The sequence below is a fragment of the Oncorhynchus nerka genome, linkage group LG11, assembly GCF_034236695.1.
Source record: "Oncorhynchus nerka isolate Pitt River linkage group LG11, Oner_Uvic_2.0, whole genome shotgun sequence".
NCBI classification, from domain to species: Eukaryota; Metazoa; Chordata; class Actinopteri; order Salmoniformes; family Salmonidae; genus Oncorhynchus; species Oncorhynchus nerka.
Genome location: NC_088406.1, coordinates 37,977,210 through 38,002,654, shown reverse-complemented (window position 1 = coordinate 38,002,654; position 25,445 = coordinate 37,977,210). Strand labels below are relative to the sequence as shown.

At 40.4% G+C, this 25,445-nt stretch overlaps 2 protein-coding genes and 1 long non-coding RNA gene across 10 annotated transcripts in view; 1 reads left to right on the top strand and 2 right to left on the bottom strand.

Moving 5' to 3' along the window:
• Window positions 1-1,535: 1,535 nt before the first annotated feature.
• Window positions 1,536-12,264, bottom strand: LOC115136827 (T-box transcription factor TBX2b-like). 4 transcript variants are annotated; one of them, XM_065024493.1, is made up of 7 exons: window positions 11,041-12,264; window positions 9,655-9,931; window positions 8,152-8,298; window positions 6,234-6,310; window positions 5,745-5,932; window positions 4,156-4,763; window positions 1,536-3,240 (listed from the first exon to the last, which is right to left on the bottom strand). In XM_065024493.1, the coding sequence occupies exons 1-7, from the start codon at window positions 11,397-11,399 to the stop codon at window positions 2,806-2,808; spliced, it is 2,091 nt and encodes a 696-aa protein (XP_064880565.1). In that variant the 5' UTR covers window positions 11,400-12,264; the 3' UTR covers window positions 1,536-2,805. The 4 variants fall into 4 exon arrangements, with proteins under 4 accessions (XP_064880565.1, XP_064880566.1, XP_029528511.2 ...); XM_065024494.1 differs by having other exon boundaries at window positions 5,745-5,914; window positions 11,041-12,260; XM_029672651.2 differs by having other exon boundaries at window positions 9,664-9,931; window positions 11,041-12,257.
• Window positions 12,042-23,031, top strand: LOC115136826 (uncharacterized). The gene is made up of 4 exons (XR_003864702.2): window positions 12,042-12,811; window positions 13,106-13,196; window positions 18,668-18,794; window positions 21,742-23,031. It is a non-coding gene; the product is annotated as an uncharacterized LOC115136826 (long non-coding RNA).
• The window catches only part of LOC115136823 (BCAS3 microtubule associated cell migration factor-like), a 362,747-nt gene continuing 357,558 nt past the window's right edge, over window positions 20,257-25,445 (bottom strand). For all 5 annotated transcript variants that reach the window (XM_029672640.2, XM_029672643.2, XM_029672642.2 and 2 more), the window contains one exon: window positions 20,257-24,623. In XM_029672640.2, the coding sequence (XP_029528500.1) occupies window positions 24,475-24,623 (149 nt within the window). In that variant the 3' untranslated portion in view covers window positions 20,257-24,474. The remainder of the gene's footprint in view (window positions 24,624-25,445) is intronic.

Genomic DNA, 25,445 nt, shown 5'->3' with positions numbered 1-25,445 from the left:
CTGATTGCTTTAGACAAATAGTTTGTTATCCGAGAGTGCGAGGTCGAGTAGCTCACTCTGTTAATTGAAGATAACAGAGTGAGCAACAATGGCCCCATAATAGAATGAGAGTTTTGTGATTATGGCTCCAGAAAGAAAAGAAAAGAAACAAGAAGGGGTGCTCTAATTAGAAGAACCGTGGCTGGTGGGATCTCCCCCAACTCCCCTTGCCTTTATGCGCGGGTGTGGGGAGGCTGTGTGGCCGGCAGGCAGGCGACAGGCGCCGGTTGCTGGACAAAGGGCTGTCTGCTGCCAAAGTGGCTTGGCGTCCAAGCGCCAATCCTCCCAAACTTCCCAGCCTGTGCTGTGGCGCTTAAAACCCTTTCACTGTGATATGGGACAAGTTCACCCCGACCAAGGCATCTCTCTCACGATTAAAATAATAAAGTTTTCATCTGTACTAGCCCGTGTGAAGACAATATTTGTGTACTTTTTGGAAAGTTATGCCTTCGGTTTCTGTAATGCGACGACAAAATGCTTATCAAAGGCCTATGGCATGTTGAGCACTGTTGTTGAATTTAATTTGTGTCTAATTTCTTAAGGGAAGTATATTTAATTTAACCCTCCTTATATGTCAATTATTTTTGATTTCAATAGACTTATAGAGAACCGTAGGCTACTGTGTTTGTGTGTATCATATAAATGGTGATCCGTTTTTCTCATTCACCCAAACGGTTAACTGCGTCTATAGGCCAAGTGCCATTGAAAGTGTAGAGGATATGTGCGGTTGAATTGGAGAGGAGGATACGGAACTTCCGTGTCTCGCCCTCCTATAAATACTCCTATATTACTATTCTATTCTATTAATAGTAGAATACAGACAATACTACAGGAAACACTGATAGAAACACTAACAGTAGCTCAGTTTAAAAATAAGTGCCTTGCATGTGTCATCACTCACGTGCCTCTATTCAACTGCAACGCAATGAAAATATGACAATTATGGACCTATAGTCTTAATTATTATAAGAATAAATTGACTTGTAACTAATGACAGTTATACATGCTACATTGCTCTTATGAACAGAAACCTACAATACATTGATTTGCCTTTTTTAAATTGTATAATGTAACATAATATTTCGTGTGAATTTGTTAAACAATCATCACTGATAAAGAACTAGAGAAATACTGAGCTGAAAAACTTAAATTTGATCCTCAAATATACTGCCGACAGAGGGCGCCATACACTCAGTGAACTACTTAGGTCATGTTTCACAAAATTGTGTGTGTGTGTGTGTGTGTGTGTTTTTTCAGGTCTTTGACCATTTTAAGTTCTATTTTGTAAGGCGGTATTATCATTAATTTAGAGGCATCATTCATCTGATGTTGGGAGATAATAATTCGGCTATAATAATAACATAATACTACTAGTAATAGGTAGCCTATATACATTATGAATCATTCATTTAAATGATTATTATTAGTATTCAGAATTTCAAACGTACTTTAACTGTATCCAGTAGATTCAAAATATGAGTGAACAAAACTTTTTAACACATTGTTTTTTTATTGAAATAATTGAGATAATTCAACAAAAAAATGAACTTACCCGGACAACCAGCATAAACGACATACGCTTTCAAATTAAATATATTTATATATAGATATGCATTGTGCCCCATTTAAAGATACATGCTATCATCCTCTCCTGTGTTGGAGTGAAATGACCTGAGGTTTTTCTACATCTCTGCCTCTCCTGCAGACAATAGTCAGGTAATGTGACAAATTAGGCAGCTTCCTCTCTATCTATCTCTCCCTCTCTCTTTCTATCTCTCTCTCTCTTTTCTGATATTAGTTTTTGCAGACAGAGATTGCAGATAAACATGGCACATATGTTTGTTTCCTTCACGTGTCACAGGCAGATAATCAGCTATGCCTATGCATTACATTTAAAGACGTTCGTTCTGATTCAAACCAACAAGCGCTAAATAGCTTTCATTTACAGAAGGCCTATACGTTCATGTAAAATAAAAAATAATAAAAAGCAATGAGTTAAACTCTAAATATTATATACACGCCAATGTACAGTTTTGAATAAATTAATACCAATTGCATATTCTTGGATTCCTTTATAGCTTATTTACATAATTAATTTTAATTACATAAATAGTTCAAACGTTTTTTTCTGGCAAAAATGATAGGCCTAAACTTTCTTCTATCAATTATATTTAACGGAATGTTTATTTTATCCATCCCTTTTGAAATAGCCTATCTTTTGAAAACCTTTTGGATGTAGCTTGTTTTCCTGTCATTCCACAGGTTGCACGCCCATATTCATTCAGTACTTATGCTGTTGCAGTGCTCTCATCGTAAATCAAAAGCACGTCTATTGATTATAGTTCGATAAAGTTCTTTCTTTCTTCAGTCCCTAAAAACAATGCAACGACGTTTCCACTGTCCTTTTAACATCAATATGTTCTACATGAAGAATGTTCTTAGTAGGTTTTCCTCCTTGTGGTATGGTATCCTCTTTGTGTACTCAAGTTTTAGCCAGCAGCCTAAAAATTCAGTGCCCACTTTTGGTTTTCATATGATTTCGATGCTTCAATTTCCTACAATATTGAAAGCGTACCCCACACAGTAACAGTAAGTGATGACGCTGGTTCTCTCTCCTTCATTCCCTGCTTCCTTGCTCAGTCCAGGTGCGAGAAAAGGTAGGCCGGTATTGCCATTTCCTCGCGTAATGTGCTGTACAAAATGTTTAATAAAGTCCTCTGATTTTCAAGCCAAGTCGTGGTGGAATATATTATTCCATTAGTGAGATCACTTAGGGGAGTCTCTGGGGGGATACGTCTCTCTCTGGCTCTCCAGGCCGCTCACGAGTCTCTGGATGTTTTGGAGCTCATTGATAGAGTCCTTCATCGATTTGGGAGAGCTGGTCCTATGACTCGACCCCGCTTTGTTGTTGTGGATATCAGGCACTGGACTCGTCTCCCTGCTGCCCGATTTGGAGGATTCGGAGCCGGGGTTTAGTCCGCCTGGCAGGCCGGTGGTGAGTAGACTTGTGCTCTGGGCCATAGACACCGGGATCTGGTAAGGATTAAACCGGAGCCGAGGGCGGGAGCTGGTGAGGAAGGGATTCCTCGAGAGCGAGCTGGCTGTAGTGCTGGCGGGCATGGCGGAGGCCGCGGCTGCAGCAGCAGCCATGTAGTTGTATGGGTATGGGAACAGGCCTCCAAAGGTCGGCATGGGAATGCCCTGAAATCAGACAGGAGAAAATGGCAGTTAGCACTAGGACCGTGTTGGTGATAGTGATATATTCAGACCATGATGTAGGCCTATTGGGGGAACCCGCTCAACGACCAAATTATGCACGGCCTGAATAGCTAGTTCACTTCAATAATGAAACCTACAAGGAAGTCATCTTCTCCGAAGTTAATGAACCCCTTAGAATAATGAAGGCTATACGCATTGGATGCTAAAAAGGAGAACGCTTATTCCCACTCCAAAGGGGGGTAAATAAAAGCAAGGCCATGCGTTTTTGCACCCACACATTTCCTGAGTGGTTGATTTATGGGTGCTCTTCTAAAGCATGTTCATTTTAAACAAATATCAGACTGCTTTGAAACACAATTAACAAAACTGTTGTTCAAAATAATGGTAATAATAATATAGGCCTGTACTTTTTGTCGCTATTCTGCCAGCATGCGTCCTCGCTATGGTAAGCGTGCAAGAGACCCAAGCTTCCCTAGGCCTAGTGGCAGTGACCTGATAACCCAAAAACATACTAAGACATTGAGTTCTGCCCAGAATAGGGCCTGCTGAATCTGGCCAGTTAAATGGTACAAAGCATAGCGTCTACAGTGGACTTTTGGCACTAAGTTTAAACATACTTGTAAGACTCGTGCCTTAACTTAGATTTGTGTGTATTAGGTAGTTGTTGTGGAATTGTTAGATTACTTGTTAGATATTGCTGCACTGTCGGAACTAGGAGCACAATAATTTCGCTACACTCGCAATAACATCTGCTAACCATGTGTATGTGACCAATACGATTTGATTTGATTCGTCAAAGCCTATTCTAGGCCTAAAGTCAAACGAGCATAATGGCCTATAAGTGATCTCCGAGTTCAAACACAATTTTTTGCTGTGTAGAATTAAAGTCTCCCTTACCTGGGAGGCGAGCATGTGCTGCGACAGATGGAAGGGGAAAGGGTTCGGGGTGCCTCCCGTGCCCTGGGCGGAGAGGCTGCCGTTCTCCATACCACTTGCTCCGGATACCGACGCCAATAGATGTCCCATGCTCATGGCAGAAAACGCACCTGGGCCCATAGCGAACTGTCCAGGGTGAAATAGCATTTGTCCGGCGTTCATGGGATTAAAAAACTGCTGGCTGTGCAAGCCAGACAGGGCCAGACTCTGCAGGTGGCTCGCGCTGAAGTGTGAGGGGCTGTCTGTTTGAACCATGAGCGGGGAGAAACTCTCTTTGCTTGCGCTTATCCCGCCGCTGTCTGCGGTGTTCTTTTTTGACGAATCTGTAGTGTCTTTCCTGTGCCTGTTCTCCGTTTTGTCTCCTTTCTCAGGGTTCCTGAATATGGAGTCGCTCGGCTTCCTGGAGCCAGGAAAGTCGTCTTTCTTGTCCAGGCTCGGTTTATCCTTCACCCGGTCCTCGCACCTCGGGCTGAAGGGAGAGGGCGGCTCCGGTCCAGGGCTGTTTGATGCGGTACAACGCTCATCCTGATGATCAAGTTCTTGCTCACTGTCAGTACAGGTTTTATCATCTGTTATAAAAAAAAAAGTTGTAGTCAGAATTAGCTGTAATGTTGGTGGGCCTAAATGTAAAATAACACAAAATTCCATGCCATGCTTAAATAAATACAAATATATCATTAATAATGGAATGTAAAATAGCAGTTGAAACGGCAGTGGTTACAACATTCACAAGCACACACACACACGCACTGTGTAAGTGATTATTTTAAGTGTACAGTCATGATTTAGTGTTAACATGCCTTGTCTAACCGTTTCCTTCCTACATGTCAGCCCAAGAGGCTTACTCCGAGCATTAACATGTGGCTTTTGTGTTGTATTTTAACCCAAGAGTAAATAGACTTCAGTTATGACTCGAAAGTTGAGCTGTCAAAAGTTAGTTTTTCGATGGTCAAATAGCCTGATTAAGTCTATGCATTACAACAGGAAACAGTTATTTAATATTTCAATAATAAGTGAGTTGAACAAATAGCCTGTCACGAAAGAACATTGAAAATCTAAAGAACATGAGCTGCTGAAAACGATCAAAGTACATTTTGTCATTAGAAAATGTACTATTACTCTGTGTTTTCTTGGTAAAATGCATTTTGTGTTGCATATTTTTTTTAACTAGGCAAGTCAGTTAAGAACAAATTCTTATTTTCAATGACGGCCTAGGAACAGTGGGTTAACTGCCTTGTTCAGGGGCAGAACTGCCGCCCTCTATGGGGCTAACTGCCGCCCTCTATGGGGCAACCTGCCGCCTTCTATGAATTTTAGTATGTAAATCTAATACTTTGACATAATAAATTAAATGAAGTTATCACAAACCGTACACTATTGGGTATATGCCTAAAGCCTATTCTCTCAAATAAGCTAAATTACTAGAGGATTTGGCCTATAGCCTACATAGTTCAGCCACCATAAGTCTAAATGCCATTGGCCACAATTGCATTATTATGTTTAAGCCTATCAAACGAACTGAGATTTAGGTTGAATATAATTGATTTTACCTCGGCTGATTCGACTGAACATAAGGGGGCTGGATCCAGGTCCGATTGGGGAGTGCGCACTTTCTCGGCCAGTTGTTGGTTCGCTAGAGGAGGCATCAGAGTCGCCCCCGTCTCGGTCTGCTTTGCATTGGTCTTCATACATCCGCAGGGAGGGAAGGGTCAACTGTTTCCTAGAGTTGAACGGTTCCCTTTTAATAATAGTGGGTACATGTATTCAAGTAAGGCATCCATACACCATTAACATGACATGATGCCAGCATTAAGCCGACCTACATTCAATGATAAGCCTACATCAGAGTTGAGAATAGCATGCATTTTGTCATTTTTATTTAGTTAACTAATAAACAGATTAAGGAATAACGCTGGGGCATTGTTAAAACATGCATAACATAGGACCTATGCATGTGATCGTATTATGATAATATGATTTCTATAGAACTAGGCTAGACTACACAGTGTGATGGGGGAATGGACATAGCCTATGCTTACCTTTTCTCTCTCCTTCCATTTCCAGTGTCTCTGAATCCTTTGGCAAAAGGGTTATTATCAATCTTCAGTTGTGTTATCTGTAGACAGGAGATAGAGAAAATATATTAGGCAGAGCAGGGTGTACACAAGATGAACGAGAAAAACAATGACAAATAGGCCTAACCATAGACGTTACAATTAATTATTGTTATTATTAGTAGTACTAGTAGTAGAATTGGGCCCATAACTCGGCCTATGGGCATATAGGTCCAGTTAGGCCGAATAATGTCTTGGCCTATATATAGGGTCACGTGTTGTTCTCCACTTGATTTAGTCTGATATAGTTCTCCCACATACATCGTGTCCCGTTAAACACACCGAACAGAACACACTCAGATGAAAGAAAGCCCGGGTAGATGTTGCATTATTAATAGTGGTTTAATGACGAGGCGTTATTCTCACGAGCCCCATGAGAAACATACAGTGTCTCTCCATCCATTCTTTTCGGAGAGAGGGGGAGAGCTGAGTGCGGGTTGCTTCATGCAAGGCATGTATGGAACAAATACTGCATGGGTTTTAAAGCCAACCCTGTTACTGGAACCGCTGTACACGCCGCTTGACCTAAATGTTTCGATACGGGGTTTGTCCTGTTTGAGAGGCCGGTGTTTCCCCCCTCCTCACCGTGTATGGAACTCTTGAGGAATTCACGAATCGACCAATCAGGGAGTCACAGTTCCCCATCTGTCACGCTTTGATTGCGCAGGCAGCCTCTGAAACTGTGTAGTTCGCGGACAAACTGACGAGGCTAGTGCCTTCTGATCGATTGTGACTCTTTGCCATAAACTTTACGATAGCAACAAGACCACCTCTGACACGGACGCCAATTAGACTCATGGAGGGGAAGAGGAGAGGGGGGCGCAGGGAGCTAGATAATTTTAGACTGCAACTAAAATAAATACTCACCATCAATCTTAGGAATTACTGACACCCTGAATAACCATGGGGAAATCAGTCTTTAACCAAACGGTGTCAGTGTCCAAAGAAGCGCCATCTAATTAGATTTGAATGGAATTGTAGCCAGCAGCATATCGTCCATAGCCCATAGACGGAAAGACAACAGCAATAGCCAATCTTTACAAATACGTATTTTACTAGTCAAATATATGCCTGCAATTTGCAGGCTAAACTGGTTACGTAAGGTTAAGCATAACATTTGACAATGATGACCAACATGCGGTTTGATTGAGCAGGTGCATTTATTTTTTACAGATTAAAAACCCTGCAGCAAAGGTTTCACTGTAAAAAGTACGTCTTTAACGTTCGCAAACAAAGATCATTACATGCAACAAGGTTAAACAAACGAGTGAGGCCATCTAATTCCACAAATGAGCCAAGTTTTCACAGCATAAAAACAAACAAAACAAAATCGAAATCGAAACCACTGAGGAAGTACAGTTCCCGCTCAGCCCAGTCAAAACTGTTCGCTGCTCTGGCCCCCCAATGGTGGAACAAACTCCCTCACGACGCCAGGACAGCGGAGTCAATCACCACCTTCCGGAGACACCTGAAACCCCACCTCTTTAAGGAATACCTAGGATAGGATAAAGTAATCCTTCTCACTCCCCCCCCCCCCCCCCCCCTTAAAAGACCTAGATGCACTATTGTAAAGTGGCTGTTCCACTGGATGTCATAAGGTGAAAGCACCAATTTGTAAGTCGCTCTGGATAAGAGCGTCTGCTAAATGACTTAAATGTAATGTAAATGAAATTCAGTTTAACCCTTTGCTCATACAAAATCGTGGCATTTGTGTGAATATAGGCCCAAACTCTTATGGCGAGGTTATTTCATGGTCTCGAACATTAATGTAGTCTATGTTCAATTCCACTGTATTGTACAGTATTGTATAGTATTGTATGGGCTACTGTATTACATTGCTTACCTTGTCGTTTTGATAAGCTGTGACAGCGATGAAGTCAGTCTCCGGGAACACATATGTCCTGAACGTGCTATAGGGGAGCTTCAGGATGTCGTTGGCCCTCACGATATGAAACCTGGGCTGGTATTTGTGCATGGAATTAAGAATCGTCTGTGGAAATATGGGAAAAATGAATTATTATAATTTCATCGAGACCATCTGATGATAAGCCTATCTCAAAATAACTCGTAGGCCCATAAGTGATTAACACTATAAAATGACATTAAAATATGCTATTATTATTTCTTATACTAATTATTACTGGGCCTAGTATCATTATTATTCATAACAGTGAGTAGGTCTTATTTAAAGTTGGGCCTAGTGTGTATTCTCAGAATGCAAGAGAGAACACACCTGTGGTCAACCCAGATCGAGATACAAAACAATATTAAAGATAAACAGTTAATGTAATGTTTGCAAACAACCTACTGGGTATCTGATAACATTTATAACATGTATATTCTATACATTCATTAACTACAACAATACGTAGGCAGTGGCTGGATAATTAAAGGTACACTTTGGATAGCCTACGGCCTACATCTATCAAAACACTGTCTGCAACATTTTGCAAAAACGTCTGGATGCGTCTGGCATGTAAATATTCTATTTGTTTACAGTCTGTTTGTTTGCACATAGGAACATTGAACACACGCTGCAGCTTCTCTCAATATAGCCTACTTTGTGTGGCATCCATCATTTCCCTCTTCTCCGCGGATATTATTTTTTACAGTAGGCTACAAAAAGCACTTCAGGGACCGACGGCGAAACACGAATAGGCACGGCCTTCGAGTTCGAGTACAGGCTACATCCATACACTGTTTTTATTCCACGCTGCTCAAGCAAGCTCAAGACAGTGAGGCTAGATCGGAGTAAAGCTATCAAACCGAAAGGACGCCACAGAGACTCGCCCTATCCAAACCGATTTCCACTCTGCCCGGTCTCCTTGACCTGATTTCTGAAGTTCATAATCCCCAATTCTCAATTCCCAATTCTCCTCTTCGTTTATATGAGGCTTTTTAAAAATATCAAATCTAATACTTGAATCATGAATACAATCCTCTTCCACAATCGTGTACAACTCAGTTTTATAAATGTGTAATTGCGTTACATGACTATTTCTACCAACAAGAACATGATATTAGATTTATAGGTTACTTTTATGAAGCTTTAGACATTTTGGGAGATCATATTTGGAAAGAGGCCTGTCGACATTGAGTTGAACAATGTCCTGGCAACAGCCTGGCAATACTAATCCATCTATTGGGAAAAATACAGTGGCAATACTAATCCATCTATTGGGAAAAATACAGTGGCAATACGTTAGGCCTAAATCCAACAGTATCTGTCTATAAATACATTGTGTTACACCAAACCTAAAACATATTGTCTATAAAATGTGTGTAATTTATTGTTATCCATCAGAAATACAATTGCGTGTTTAAATGTGAATAAAAGTCAACATACAGTACTTACAAATCCATGCTTGTCCGAGATATTGTTGGTCAGCTTCAGTTTATGAAAAGCAACCGGCTTGGCCATCCACTGCTCTCCCGTAGCCGGGCTATCCGGGTGAATGTACATTCTTTTGGGCATCTCCGGATCGGCCTTTCCCGCTACCATCCAGCGAGAATTGTGGAACTTGTAGCGGCAGTCGTCAGCAGCGACTATATCCATCAATAGAATATACTTGGCTTTTTTATCAAGCCCATTTATTCTGACTTTAAATGGAGGAAACATTCTCCTGGAAGACAGAAAAATATGCGTGGAATTAACTCCATGTAGGATTATTCATACAAATATGACATTTAATGTTGTCAGACAAGACCCATAAATCTGGCAATAACATTGTAATAACACGTCAATAGGCGAGTTGCTCTCTCTCTCTCCTTCGTATCCAGGAAAATGCAACACCAAGTCATCGATCGAGGCAAATTATAAAGTAATATTAATTGACAGAACTGTCATTCATAATAAAAGCATTCCATCGAATTATGTACATGCAACTTTGCAAATACCATGATAGTTGTAGAAAATAAAACGAATAAGGAGTAGGTCCTAATAGCCTACTTAAAAGTACTTTGTATTTATTTTCTATTGTTAATTCTAATATTTAGTCATTCGTCTGCAATCAGCCGAGTGAAATATATTTATGATATGACACTATCAGGTTAAATCACAATCCTCTTTTTTCAAGTCTGACAGTCTGTTTACAAAATCCAGAAGCTCAACTGTCACGAGAGAATGCAGTTTGATCCATCCATATGCTATTCTCGTTTTACTGACTAAAGCCAGGGGAGTTTTTCCCCTCTCTGGCAAGACTGCTAGCCTAAACTAAATTATACATTTTCAAAATATGTCAAATATCCTTTACTGTCAAAGACGCTCCAAACTTGATTATAACTTCATTATAATCGTACCATCGAAACTAAATACAATGCTATCAAGTCAGGTCACAATGATAAAGAAAACTCTGTTTGTATTTCATCACTTTTAAGTTAAATAATTTATTTATTTCGATGATACATTAGGCTTATAAGTTAAAGAACATGCAATAGAATACAATGAAAAACACAATCACATCGAGCCAGTCTAGCCTAGCAGGGCCTGGACTATTGCCTATAATCCTAAATGTAGCTACTTCTTTCGTACCCTCTTTGCTTTCGCCATAATCTTGCTGTAGCGTTACAGAATACATCTGAACACAATGCACATCTTAACACGAAGCCTATACAGTATGGACAATGTTTGTCCCACCAAGATGTACACGCTAAAATCGCCACTGATGGACAGAGAATAACCATGACGCTGTAGTCAGCTTCGCTGGCAATAATTGTCAGGGCGCACTCTCACCTTCCAGATTTGGTAATAACCATCTCTGTTCCTATTTTGTGAAACTGGTCCCATAGATCCTTGGCCTCCAGTGTGACTTTAGGGTCGTCCTCCACCTCTTCCTCGGGCTCCAGGCTCTTCAAGCTGCGGAGATGAGCCGCCTGATGGTGGTGGCTGAGAGCCGGGTGGAGCCCTGCCTCCGCTGCTCCGACGAGGTGGTCCGACATGGGCTTAGTGAGAGCCCCGTGTTGCAGAGTGAGCGTCGGGAAGAAGGAGGGCTGCGCGGCCGCTAGGAAAGCTGACATGGAGAAGTCGGTCGGCCGGTGAGCGTGGAACGGGTGATAAGCCATGGCAGTCCCTGTGAAAACTGGATCTCTCATCGGTGCATCCAAAATATCGAAGTGAAATGATGATATACAGTGATATTCTCCCCCTTGGGCAAAAATAGTAGGTCCGTTTCCAGAATAATTTATTTCAGTCTTATTTCTGTAAGAATTATTCAGAAGTAATTTCGAATACGGTGCCAGAAAGCTAGCCTATGAATAGACGCGTTATAGATGGTTATTATCTGGGAAAAAATGAATTGATAGGAACTAGCTTATACTACACGTAATCTCCCGTTGCTGGTACCTCCACGAAGTACAGTAACAATATCAGTCAAAGATAAAGAAGCAGCGACGCTTTGAGAGCAGAATCGTGGTTTCCTTCTTTCTCCCCACCAATCGCTTTGATAAAAATAAGATGTGTCTCTCCGAAGGCTAGAGCAATCATTCCACACGGACACGGAGTTGAAATGATCTTGCCCTGTTCGCTGTAGAACTGTGACTATCTCACATGTCCTTCCTGCCTCGATCCCAACACTAATGAACCAAGCCCCTTTGATTGCTGATTTTACGCTTTCTGGACCAATTGTGGGCCTCTATAGGCGTGGTTTTGACAGCTCCAGCCAGGCTCTAAGAGAGGGGGGTGAACAACAAGGTGTCGGAAGCATTAGCAGTAAGAAAACATGTCAACGGAATAAAATATTAACCAATGACAGGAAAGCTCGGGAAATCCCACCCCTATCTCCAAGCCAAACACCGGGTCAGCCCTCAATTCTTGGCCGGTGGAGGCATCACCTCGTTCGGCTTGCGCTTTATACTTTCGACGAGGTGCATAACTCCAGCCCAGAAACAATACCTGAATAGATAGCCTACGTTTATTGCTCTTTAGTCGCTTTCATTATAGCCTAGAGGTAGGCTAAATCAAGTTAGTAGGCGATACCGGTGATTGATTTTTTAAAGTATTAATTTAGCTCAGGAAAACGAAGATTCCAAATAGATTAGTTGTGGTTCCATTTCATGTGAAGATTATGTTGTCAGTTTAGGTCAATTTACTTCATAGCCATTATATCTGGTTTCGTTTGTTTATAAATCCGCGTGCAGTTATATCTGTTGAAGTGTTGATCGTGGTTTGGCCAAAATAGCATACAGTTAGTTTCCTCACTGGTTGTGCTTAATGATATACTTACACAGACTATGCTGAGACGGAAAGAGAGTCCACAGCCACCCGTACCTGAATGGTGGGCAATCGGACTCGATGTAGTGATTATATTTCAGGGCTGTCCATTTCCGTGACTCGCTGCTGTTTTGTGAACGATTCACAGCAAGGACAGCGACTAATAAACCGGACATTGGCACTTTAAAAACTGCCCCGGGCCATTTGAATAGCGTAGAGACAGATGCTGCGTCGAGGCAAGAAGAAAAGAAAAACAAATGAATTTCGAGGGCAAAATCGACAGATATATAACGCGGTGAGTGCTTGCTTATAGCCTTAGAGAAACGAGATATATGTTTTTTCTTCTGATGTGTAGCCTATCTATGTCCTTTTCACTTGGTTTGTGGCAGAATAAATATTTCATGCTCACGTAATGACCTACGCAAAGTGATTATTGTACATTCACTTTATTTGATTGCCTTATAGCCTAAATAGTGAAAATAAATAAAACCAGGAATACGTAGCCTGTCGATAGCTCTCCTATACGGTACTATATACACGTAGACTATTCCTTTTATGCTAATATGACCTTCTTCGCTCTCATTTTCAGCATAAACTGAAACATTTTCAGCATAAACTGAAATATGTCTCTCTGAGCGTGAGGGCACAACAGCGTCCTGACTCGCCTAAACAGTTTATTGGTATGTGTCAAATCCCATACAGTACATAACACACTTGAGACCATTGCAACGACCCCTAAGGCGCCCCGACCAAAAACTTCGTCTTGGTACTGTTGTGTTGTACCTTTAAGAAATCCATTCTGTGGACCCTTGGCTTGATTAACTTGAATTCCGTTGGTTAAAGAGCCGTTTGGCGCCAGTCGGCAGACGCACCACAATAAGAGCAGACACTTGTCACTTCATATTTACCCTCAAATCCAACCAGCAGCGAGCACCCTCCAATCCCCCTCGCTATCTACGCCAAAGCTGCGGCTTATGCCTGGAGTTTTTGGTCTGAGAATGCTCTTTCGAAGGGATTTTTAAAACTTTGCATCAAAATGTGAGAATTTGGATACACGGAACAGTCTGCCCTGATGTTTATCTGACGCAGAAATAGTAGATCCGGTTCCGCTCTAGCTCAATCCAGAACATCGTCACTTCGACATAAAAACTGAAACAAAAACTCATAATCCTTCCGAATGAGTTCGTCAGATACAAACAACACATTTCCAATTTACCCTTCTATCGCAGGCTGAGTCGGTGTTTTGTGTATGTCTACATTTCTTCCCTATCAGTGTTCGCACAGCTCCATTGGCATTAGTGTCAATAGAATATAACACATTCCTTTCCAAGTGCGTGTTGAGAGCTTGAAGGATTTACGTTAGATTTGAAAAAAAAAACGGAATGAAATTAAATGTAATCTATGCGTAATTTATACGTAAAGTAGCATACTATTTAGAGTTTCACACCTTTGACATGGTATAAGGTTTTGTGGTCTATTCTAGTGCATCAAGGTTATATGGATATCTTACTATCTTATTCATATTATCTGATTAGGAATGTACCACTAATAAAACATTTGTTTAAGCACCCTGTAGAATGAGCCTTGGTGGTATGAGGTGAGACACGTGTTACTTATATCTGAACATGAGAATCCCAGCAAAGTCCAGGACGTTGTTTTAAACTTGTAAATTCTAAAGAAACTAGAGACAGTGGAATATTTTTTGGAACATAGATCACTTGTTTTTGCAGACCTACCCTTTTAAAACCTGAATGACGTCACTATGCAATGTGCAGTAAGATAAAACGAATTTATATTTATTCCAAAACTCATTTCACTTCCAATAGCATTTTTATCTGAGAGATTCTGTAAATGGTTTTATAGACTTCTTTTCACACCAGTCGTGCTCAAAATTGTAGTGAATTGAATTATGCCTAGTTGTCAATACATTTTGTGATCACGGCGAGCAGAATATAGTATGTAGGGCAGGTCTTTATCAGGCTTGAACTGAATCAATTATTCTGCATAACATCATTGGAATCTTTATGATGTGGCTTAATTTAAAGGAATCGGGTAAATTGTGATTATTTCATTTCTAGTATGAACAATGTAATCATAATAATGGTCAATTGTTGAAACCCTGTAGAATTATTGTTGTTATAATAGGTTAAGGATGGTCAGTTATGCATAATGGATAAGGATATAACATTTGGGGACTACTTTCCTAGCTCATTAGGCCCAACATGTTTCATCATTTAGTTTTGTGAATATAATGTTCTTAAACCTTTTACAGTTAGGGAATGTATGTATAGGGCTACAGTTTCAGTGCTGTTTAACATGAAGCCTATTTCAGATCTATTTGATTTTGCTCGAGTACATTTTAAAAAATCAATCTCACATTTTTTAAAGCACTACTCTTCCTTTGTACTTGTGTTTTTCGTCCTTTATAGGCGACACATTCAACTAGTGGTCGACTGAGTCAGTCAGTTGCCCAGTCAGGGAAATGAAGTGCATTCCAACAGACGCTATACTGCTGCTAGACTATATAGAAGACTCATCGTTAAAGCTTAGCCTACTTACTGAGGTTCAAATTGGGCAGAATAAACATTTTCAGCGGGAAAATATTAGCACCACGTAGAGAATGTTAATGGTTTCTATGTATATACTTAAACAATTAATTACATCAACAACGGGTTTGCAGTTACGCTCCAGTTATTTGCTCTGTGTACCCAACATCTACAGCGCCTTCAGAAAGTATTCACACCCTACTTTTTCAACATTTTGTTGTGTTACAGCCGTTATTAAACATTTATTACATTGAGATTGTGTGTAGGTCATTGACACAATAACCCATCCTTTCAAAGTGGAATTCTGTTCGTAGAAAATGTTAATAATTCATCAAAATTAAAAGCTGAAATGTCTTGAGTCAATAAGTATTCAACCCCTTTGTTATGGCAAGCCTAAAAAAGTTAATGAGTTAAAATGTCTTTAACAAATCACACAAGTTGCATGGACTCATTCCTTGATCAATAATAGTGGTTAACATCATTTTTGAATGACTATCCCATATCGGTACCCCACACATACAATTATCTGTAAGGTCCCTCAATCGAGTAGTGAATTTCAAGCACAGATTCAACCACAAAGATCAGGAAGGTTTTTCACTAAGAACAGCACCGATTGGTGGATGGGTAAAAATAATATAAAACAGACGTTGAAAATCCATTTGAGCATGGTGAAGATATTAATTAGACGTTGGATGGTGTAACAATACACCCAGTCACTACAAAGATACTGCTCAGGGATTTCACCATGAGGCCAATGGTGATTTTAACAGTTCAGCGTAAAACAGTTAGGGTTTAGTGGTTGTGAAAGGAGAAAACTGAGGATGGATCAACAACGTTATAGTTAATCCACAATGACACAGTGTACTGAGGGAAGCCTATACAGAGAATCCCGTTTGCAACAAGGCACTTAACTAATACTGCAAAAAAATATGGCAAAGAAATGTACTTTTTGTCCTGAATACAAAGCCTTATGTTTGGGGAAAATCCAACACAACCCATCAATGAGTACCACTCTACATATTTTCAAGCATGGGGGTGGCTGCATCATGTTATGGGTATGCTTGTCATCTGCAGGACTATGGAGTTTTTTAGGATAAAAATAAATGGAATACAGCTAAGCACAGGCAAAATACTAGAGGAAAACCTGGTTCGGTCTTCTTTCCAACAGACACTGGGGAGACAAATTCAAATTTCAGCAGGTAAATAACAATGGCAGATAGCCTAGCAGTTAAGACTGTTAGGCCAGTAACCAAAAGGTTACTAGTTCAAAACCCAGAGCTGGCAAGGTGGAAATATCTGCAGTTCTGTTCTGCAAGGCAGTTAACCCCCAACAATAACTGCTACCCCGGCGCCATTGGGTTAAATGCGGAAGACACATTTTGGTTGAATGCATTCAGTTGTGGACTTAACTAAGTATGCCTAAAAACCAAGGCCAAATCTACACTGGAGTTGCTTATCAAGACGACATTGAATGTTCCTGAATGGCCTGTACAGTTTTGACTTAAATCGGCTTGAAAATATACGGCAAGACATGAAAATGGCTTTCAAGCAATTTCTAGTAATATAATTTTTTAAAGAATAATGGGCAAATATTGTACAATCCAGGTGTGCAAAGCTCTTAGAGACTTACCCAGAAAGACTCACAGCTGTAATCTCTGCCAAAGGTGATTCTAACATGTATTGTTGTCTCAGATATCTTAATACGTATCTAATCAAGATATATTAGTGTTACATTTTTCATATTTTTAAAATAAATGTTAGATTTTTTTGTGTGTGAGTATCGATCGTTGACCAAAAATGACAATTAAATACATTTGAATCCCCCTTTTAACACAACAAAATGTGGAAAAATCAAGGTGTGTGAATACACTATATAGGGCTAAATGGACAAAAACGCAATCCTCAAGTGATGTGGTGTTACTACAGATGACTTTTAACGTCATTCATGCCAGAAGCATTCCCCGTTCTATGCTACCTGTTAAAGCAGAGATGAGAGACTTGGCAATAACGGAAATATTCAGCATATTTCGGTTAAATGTCGAACATAGTCCTATAGAAATATGCCCCATTACGTCTTTCTGCTTGCTCCTGTGCGTGACAAGAGATGTGCTCGCCACACCTCGAGATCATTTCCTATGGAAAAGGTTGTAACCCCAAAGTAACAGACATCATTTTGCATTAAGCCCTGTGCCATGTAAGGTCCACACAATATAATTTGCTTAATTGCAAGTGTTAGGTGAAAATGTGCGGAAAGAACAGTACACCTTCAGGGTCATTGTGGTGATCCGCGTGTTACTGATATGCTGCGGGAAAATTCTAATTACGAAATAACGGGTCACTGTATTGTTACTACTGTAGCCTTATTTGTCTGAAATTTTGTTTTGTTCTTTTTTAGGCTACTCCCACTACATTGTATTTTTTCTTTCATCTTTTCTTCTTCTCATCCCATCATCTCTCCTGCTATATTTAGCCGGTAGACTGAGGCCTTGGCGCCAGACCGTTTAAGACCTGTCAAAGTCCCTCATATTTCCCCTTGTCACATGTATACCCAGCGCCTCCTCCAGCCAGGCTACCACCAACCCCCTCTCCCTCCTCTTCCCCATCGCTCTTTCATTCTCGCTTTACTCCCCTTCCCTGCCCCCACTCTACAGTTTAAATGTCTCTCAATTTCTTCATCTCCCACTCATTAAAGCCGGGTTTTAATCCCTCTTTCTCACCCTCTGCGAATTGTGTTCAATTTGCTCGTCTTCGTGCTCGTGTTGTCTCATTGACCCGAGTCAGCAGGGCTGCCGGTGGGCTGTCTTGTCCGCTTGGCCAAATTGCGACTGATTGATGAAAAATAACTATTCGCACAAGCAGCACCGTTATCCGAATAACCCCCACCCTGCAGCAAACGTGAATACGGTGTTATTTTCACGTGCAGCTATCACCTTGAAAGTAGGCTTTTGTAATAATAGGTTGAGGTTATTTGTAAAATATTAGCAGAGAACTGTTGATTACGCCAGGTCCGTCGATTGTACATTTATTTAGCGAATAGTATAGCCTATTTATTGTCTTTCCGATGCACATCTTGAAGCGTTTGTCTGGAGAAATTGACAGCCATAGAGAGAATTATTCTTGCTCCCAATTCTATGCTGACAGCCTACCTTTCACAGGTAGCAACAGGTGGGGGCGCTAAAATGATCCCAGGGAACCGAGGAACACCCTTACTGCCGCTTTCCAGCCTCCATGTTACTTCACTAAACCAATATACTCTCATGTTGTCTGTGTTGTTCACTGTTTCACTCTGTCCAAGTTCATTTGACAGTGATTCAAAGGTGTGTGTGTGTGTGTACGTGCGGGTGCGTGTTTACACACATGACATAGTTTGCTACCCTTGGACATTAATTATACGTGACCTGTACTAAAAATGTATTATTTACTTAAATATACAAAAACATCAATGCATTAAGAAATACTTTTATAAACACGTCATGACAGCGGGTATATCGTTCTTGACAAAACAATGGAGGAAATATCTTCCCACCAACATTTACCTGCGTTGTCATTGTCTGTGGTTGAGAGTGAATGGAGTTTTTGTTTCTTTTCTGCTTCTGGCAACACAGGTTGAAAACACACAATACTCCATGCAGCTCCGGGAATGTTCCTGTCTGCAGCCGGCCCTCTCCTCCCCGGCTTCCCAAACTTTGATCAGCGAGGCCTGGCCGCGGAGCCGCTTGAGCCGTGCAGCATGTGGGTTGCTTTTTCAATTACAACCCAGTTCGTGACCCTGGCATATATCATTAACCCCCCCCCCCCCCCCCCACTCTCACTGCAGCAAGCTTTACACAAGCGTAATGGGTCAGGGCACACTAACAGCATCTTATTTGAGTGCAAAATAGCAGCATAAAGACGTACTTGTTTGCCATTCATTGATTTCTGAAAATATATTTAACAAAACCACTAAATAACTTACTATCTTTAAGCATATCATGCGATTCAATGAAACATCCATATCATGGTTTCGGTCGAGTGGCATTGAATGGACCTTAATGGATAGTTTCAGTGATAACAGTGGATTACAAAAACAACAAACCACAACCTCAAAATACCTCAAAGATGGCAGTTTTAGGATGCTACTGATAGCAAGGTGTTAGAATAACATAGCTACTAAATCCGTAAAGTATTTATGCAATGCATTATAGCCTAATGATTGTAATTAAATGACGCGGGTTAAACCGTAGGATATTTTGTGAGTGATATAGCCACCTGGAAGAGATTTGATCCTTTGAGTAGTCCTAGAATAAATAAAAAAGCATTAGCCTACGGAGAAATGAGAATTGCCTGCTTACTGTTTACATCTTGTGAATACTGACAAGAACCGTAACAATACATGATTCGCTAGTTCTTTCGGCGGGTAACTTTGACAATAGTGCTAACAGTGATTTGTACGCACCTTTGAATTTGTGTTGCAATGCTTTGTCTTCGTGTCGATTAGTTGATGCAATCGAAGTCTTTACTAGATATATTACAACCTCGTTAAGGTCATAATGCTACTGACTCACAACTTGTAAACAAAGCTGCTGTCCTCGGACATTGTTAGGGTTAGAGATATAGGACAATTGAAAGTTACATGCAAAGTGTATTTTATGCATGTAAGAAAATGAAGAAACAATTAAAATCCATATGGGTGATGTAGGCTACAAGTATGTCTACCTACTATATAGGGAAATGTATGTCATTAACTTCACTAGAAAGCTTAATGTAATTGCTGCATCTGCAGTTGAAATAAACCGAAAAATAGGCCACATCTGAAATAAATGGGAGAGTATTTCCTAGGTGTTGGAAGTTATCTGACTGACTTCAGAAATGGAAGGTATAAATGACGTATAAATGAGGTATAGGCTATATAGCCTAAAATGTTGCTCTGTCCGGAGTACCCGCTCATGTGCATTTGATCTGTATCCCTATGGTCTCATGAGTCTCTCGTTCTGCCCCTGAACAAGGCAGTTAACCTACTGTTCCTAAACCATAATTGAAAATAAGAATTTGTTCTTAACAGACTTGCCTAGTTCATAAAAATAAAAGCAACTTTGTGGATAGGTCATGTAGGCCCAGGGGTCCTAGTACCACTGGTTAGGAACCGCTGCTATAGACTAACAATTTTGGTTTGTTCAAATGTCTTAGCTCAAATAGGTAGTAGAGAGACGACAAGTTAATCAAATCAAACTTTATTTGTCACATGCGTCGAATACAACAAGTGTAGACTTAATGTCCTATTGACAACATATATGTGCACATAGCATATCAATTTCTGTTCAGGAACGTAACTCTATAACAGCCTTGATCAATTTGATGTGATGTTGCAACACAACATGGAGAGGCTGGCTATTATGTTTGACATGCACTCAGTTCCCCTGAAAATAGCCTTGTTGCTCTCTACTATGGGCTACAGTCCTATCAAACTCGTGTTGATTTAACAGAGTTGAACTTGTTGACAGTGATTCAAAATTCAATTTTCAACTCATGCGACCGAATACATTGAATCGTATTATATACAGAAGCGATATGAAATTACTTGGGTCAGGGGGAAATTACATTTATTTCAGACATACTTTCATTTAGCAAGGAAAGCACTTTCCCGTGTTCAATTTCGAACGTAACCGCTCACACGATGGTCTCTATCATTGAATTAGAAATAAGTGTACACATAGGCAGGCTATAATCTTGCTCAGAATCAGGCGATTGGGGTCCTCAGTTTATGAGGAAGCGTTTCGTTTGAATAAAATCATTGATGCATAAAACATTTTCATTGGACACTTTGGCAATGTAAACAACACAGAACTGTTAGGTTATAAAAAAAGTATTCGCCTCCTGTTAGACGATTGAAAAGCATGATCTGAAAAGTGGCTATTAACATTACATTTGTACATTAAATTAACAATAATAATAGCCCTATGCGAATTGTAATTGTTTAGTGACATTTGTTTTATTCACTAAAAGGTCATAAAATGTCATCAACATACCTGCAATGACCACGGCATTTCCCAATATATTTTTCTGTTATTTTCATACGAACAATAGGATATAATACATGGTATTGCCTTTGATTGGTTTCAAATGGCTGGCACTATAAATTAATTCGAAGTAGACCTATTTTATATCTACTTGTCTCCTTTGTGGATCAAAAGAGTGCACTGAGGAAAGGAAAATAATTATAAGTGATTAAAAAAGAGGGAATTTTACTTGCCTAACATACATATTGGCTAACAATGTAAGTCTTCCTAGTCTATTTAGTTGAGAGGATGACAACAATTAAATGACAGCAATCAAAATACTATTTCAGATCTGATATTGTTAAATGTTTTGTATTGTACACACATTATAATGCTATTACAGTCTGATAAATTATTGAATATAAGTGAACAACAAATTCCATCACATTTTAAGACACAGATATGTACACAAATAAATCACACAAAGTTAAAGAAATACAGTATATGAGGTTGGATAGAGATTACTTTTGCTCTGTAATTTGCGTTCTTTGGGCAGTGAATTTTTTTCTGTGATTTTGAGAAAAACAATGTTAGCAAAAGCTTAGCAAACCTGTCCACAAGTGGTTGTAGCTAGCTATGTATCAATATGGCTTCTCTTCTGGTGCCAACCTTGTCTCTCCTCTCGCTGCTCTATCTATTCACAGAGTTTGCTGGCAGAGGAGGATGGGTATAAATGGCGACTGTCACAGGAGAGGAGGGTAAAAAACCAGGGTCATGTTCAGGAGGCAGACAACGTTTTGAAACAGAGTGAAACAGCTAAGGTGTGCCCTCCTTTAACAGGCCCCTACCCCTGGTAGAGGTGCCAGCTGGGGCACTGGCCTGGGCATGGTTCCCTCAGACTCAGAGAGACATTGGCATGCAGGGCCCAGTGGTCAGACAGGGAAATGGTTCCAATCGTTTTTTCCATCATTAATTTTTCCCATAGGGGAATTTAGAAACACTTAAAATTAGGGCTGTGTTTCTTGTAGGCTTACTTTGGTGTGATGTTATGATAACCATGTAAATCTCTCTCGGACAAGGTGACTTATCAATATATTTGGCTCTATTTACTCTCAAGATTCAAAAATGCTAATTAGCTTCAAAGTAGACGTCACGCAAAACTACAAATCTCTGCAAGCTCCTGCACGTCATCTCTAGCTGACACCTCTGCTATCAGGTATTGTGTCAATTTAAAACTGGCAAAAGGGCAGTGCTGAGGCGTCACTACAGCCTCGGGTTCGATCCCAGCCGGCTGTGACCGGGAGACAGGCAAATTATTGATAAAAGTAACCCTGTCCTAGACAGATTTACACGGTTATCAAAACGTCACACCAGGGTAACCCTACATGAAACACAGCCCTTATTTTAAGTGTTTATAAAATCCCCCATGAATGATGATGAATGGTGGAAAAATGATTTGAACCATTTCCCTGTTTGACCGCTAGTTATGGGTATATGACTCATACTGTGGTACTCTATGGGTGGACAAGTCATATGTGCTGTAATTTGTTGATTAAACTGACATTACAAAAAAATACATTAGTTTGAATGAACATGGAAATGATTGCATCACATTACCAGGCAGCCACTGTAAGTGTACCCATGTGTTTACCAATCAAAAATGCCAGGGTTAGAAGTTCCAAGCCCATTCAATTCATTATTTTTCTATGGGGCAAACAACCTGAAGGCAAGAGCAGAGCCAGTGCTTGTTGGCCTGAGTATGCCTGCTCAAACACATTCACATGGCCATTGTTTCAGTCTCTGGCCTGGTTTTGCTCCTGTCTAAGGTAAGTGAAATGCATTTAAAAATAGGGGCCCTACATCAATTAGTCTTGTACTGATTTTTGATTCTTGAACATTTTGTAGTTCATTTGATTCTTGTTCTGAGTGTCAGATAAGTTTTAGAGTGTTGTATTCACAGTCTGCTTTTCCACAATAAACTGGCAGAAAATGTGTACTGGCTTTGGTGTGGTTAATTTATTTTCTTTAAATTAAACGAGAAGTCTCTTTACATTTACAGAAGCACAAGCTGCAAACTTTTGTACACGTGATTAAAACAATGACTATGCAGCTGTTATATTTACTTAGTATATATGAAATAATTGAATATCCAGGGGTGATAATATAACACAGCAAACTATTTTCCAAGTCTTCAGTATTTCATTAACACGAATGTATAGCAAATAACTACTCAGTATTGTACAAAATCAATATTACAGTGAAAATGTATTAATAAGCATGTGTTCTGCATTAAAAAGGATCAATTAATCATGACCCTTTTATGTTACATTAGCCAGTGACCAAGCATCAGTAGCCATCGACTCATTCAACATGCAGAATTACGGGAACATGGCTGTGTTCAATAGGGTGAAACATTGCAGATATAAATATAATATATAGATCTGCAATGACTCCTTATGCTACAGGACATATCTGATCTATAAAATGTATTTCTACCCGAAAGTCCTGTAACGTTGCATTTTTCAGAACAGACCCCTATAGTCAGCCAGTCATCCATTCCCCAGACAAAGGACTAGGATTGTATCGTGTTTTTAACACAGAATTAGTGACCAATTATTCAGTCTGTTTTAAGCCTTTCTTTCTGTTCTCACTAGTGTATCAGATCAGACTTCATATCAAGTCCTATGTGGTCTGGTCAAGTCCAGCAATGACTCATTCACTAAGAAAAGCAAGTTGGCAAAGTAATTATTCAGCGTACAAGCGTGTGCTTTTGTTTGAGGTGTGTGTATACAAGAAAGGAATAAGCCTTTTATTTGATTAAAGCACAGACCTCTTTTCTGTTGCAAAAAAGTAGTGCACTATATAGGAAATAGGGTGCCATTTGGGACACCCATGATCATCAGAGTACTTTTTATACACACACACACAGGAGGGACTGAGTCACACACTGCTCACTCAATACACCCGGCCTCAGCACACACACCCAAAATGAAACACACTCGTTGTGACACATTATCCCCCCCACACACACACACATAAGCATAAACACATCGGCAGGTGGGAGAAACACTGGACAGTTCCTGGATTTGGAGAGAGAGAGAGAGGAGGGGACCACTGCTCACAATAACATCCTAATGAATATCAACATGGTGAGAGACCATCAAGACTGTCCGGCTGTGCTGTGTGAAGCGCTAGGATGGACAGTAGTTAGCAGACTTGGGTTCAAATACTTTTTGAAATAATTTCAAATACTTTATCTGGGATTTATTGAGCTTGTCTGGCGTAATGGAACCAATAGAACAGTCTCCAAAATGTAGTCCCCTCCCATCAGGGATTCCAGGCAGACTAAAGCAAACTCTCAAAGCATTTGAAAGATATCAAATAGTATTTGACACCAGGTCTTGTAGGGCGGTAGGCAGGCTGTCTCCTGGTCTCCTCTAGGGGAATCCGGAGGGGAAGAGGCTGAGGGGCTGGCTCTCGTTGGTGGGCAGTGGAGAGCGGTAGCCCTCAAAGTTACGGGGGATGGAGCCGCTGGTGGAACCAGAGCTGTTGCTGAGAGTCTCAATGCTGCCCTCCCTCTGGAGCTCTGTGGGGGTGAGACAGAGACACACACACACATACACACACACACACACACACACACACACACACACACACACACACACACACACACACACACACACACACACACAGAGAAACGAGTACATAAAGCATTTATGAAAAGAGCATGAAAATTCCAATCTTCTATGAGCTGTACATTGAACGTGTTGTAACGATGTAAGTAGATTATGTAGTGTTGAGTGGGATTTTGTCTTGTTCCCGTCTGTGTACCAAACCAATACAAATGTACATTCACATAAAGTCGCCAGATGTTGTCTTTATCAGAGGCCAAGTTGGAGCTACAACCATTTTGCTTCTCCCTATCCAACTATCAGATCTACAACAGATGAAGAGCCTATCGGGAACAAGAGGTAGGGGTAGGGGCTGCTCCTGGACAGGAACCCAAACTCTGCTCCCTCTATTAGACCAGACTCCCTCCACTACCACATGTCTCAGGGTTGCTTGGTTTGCTCTGTCAAAAACACTGTCTCTCAACCTGATTCATCAATCATCCCAGTAGCTACAGTAACAGTATGGTACTCCAGCTAGCAGTCTTCTCCTTCAGCACCCTGTGTAGACTGACACACTGTCTTGACAGGCTGCTCCAACACCATTCACAGGAAACTGTTACATGTTTCTATTATTGGACAGTCAGTCCATGGCCATACGGAACATATTAAAGATTTTACATGTTTCTATTATTGGACAGTCAGTCAATGGCCATACGGAACATATTAAAGATTTTACATGTTTCTATTATTGGACAGTCAGTCAATGGCCATACAGAACATATTAAAGATATTACATG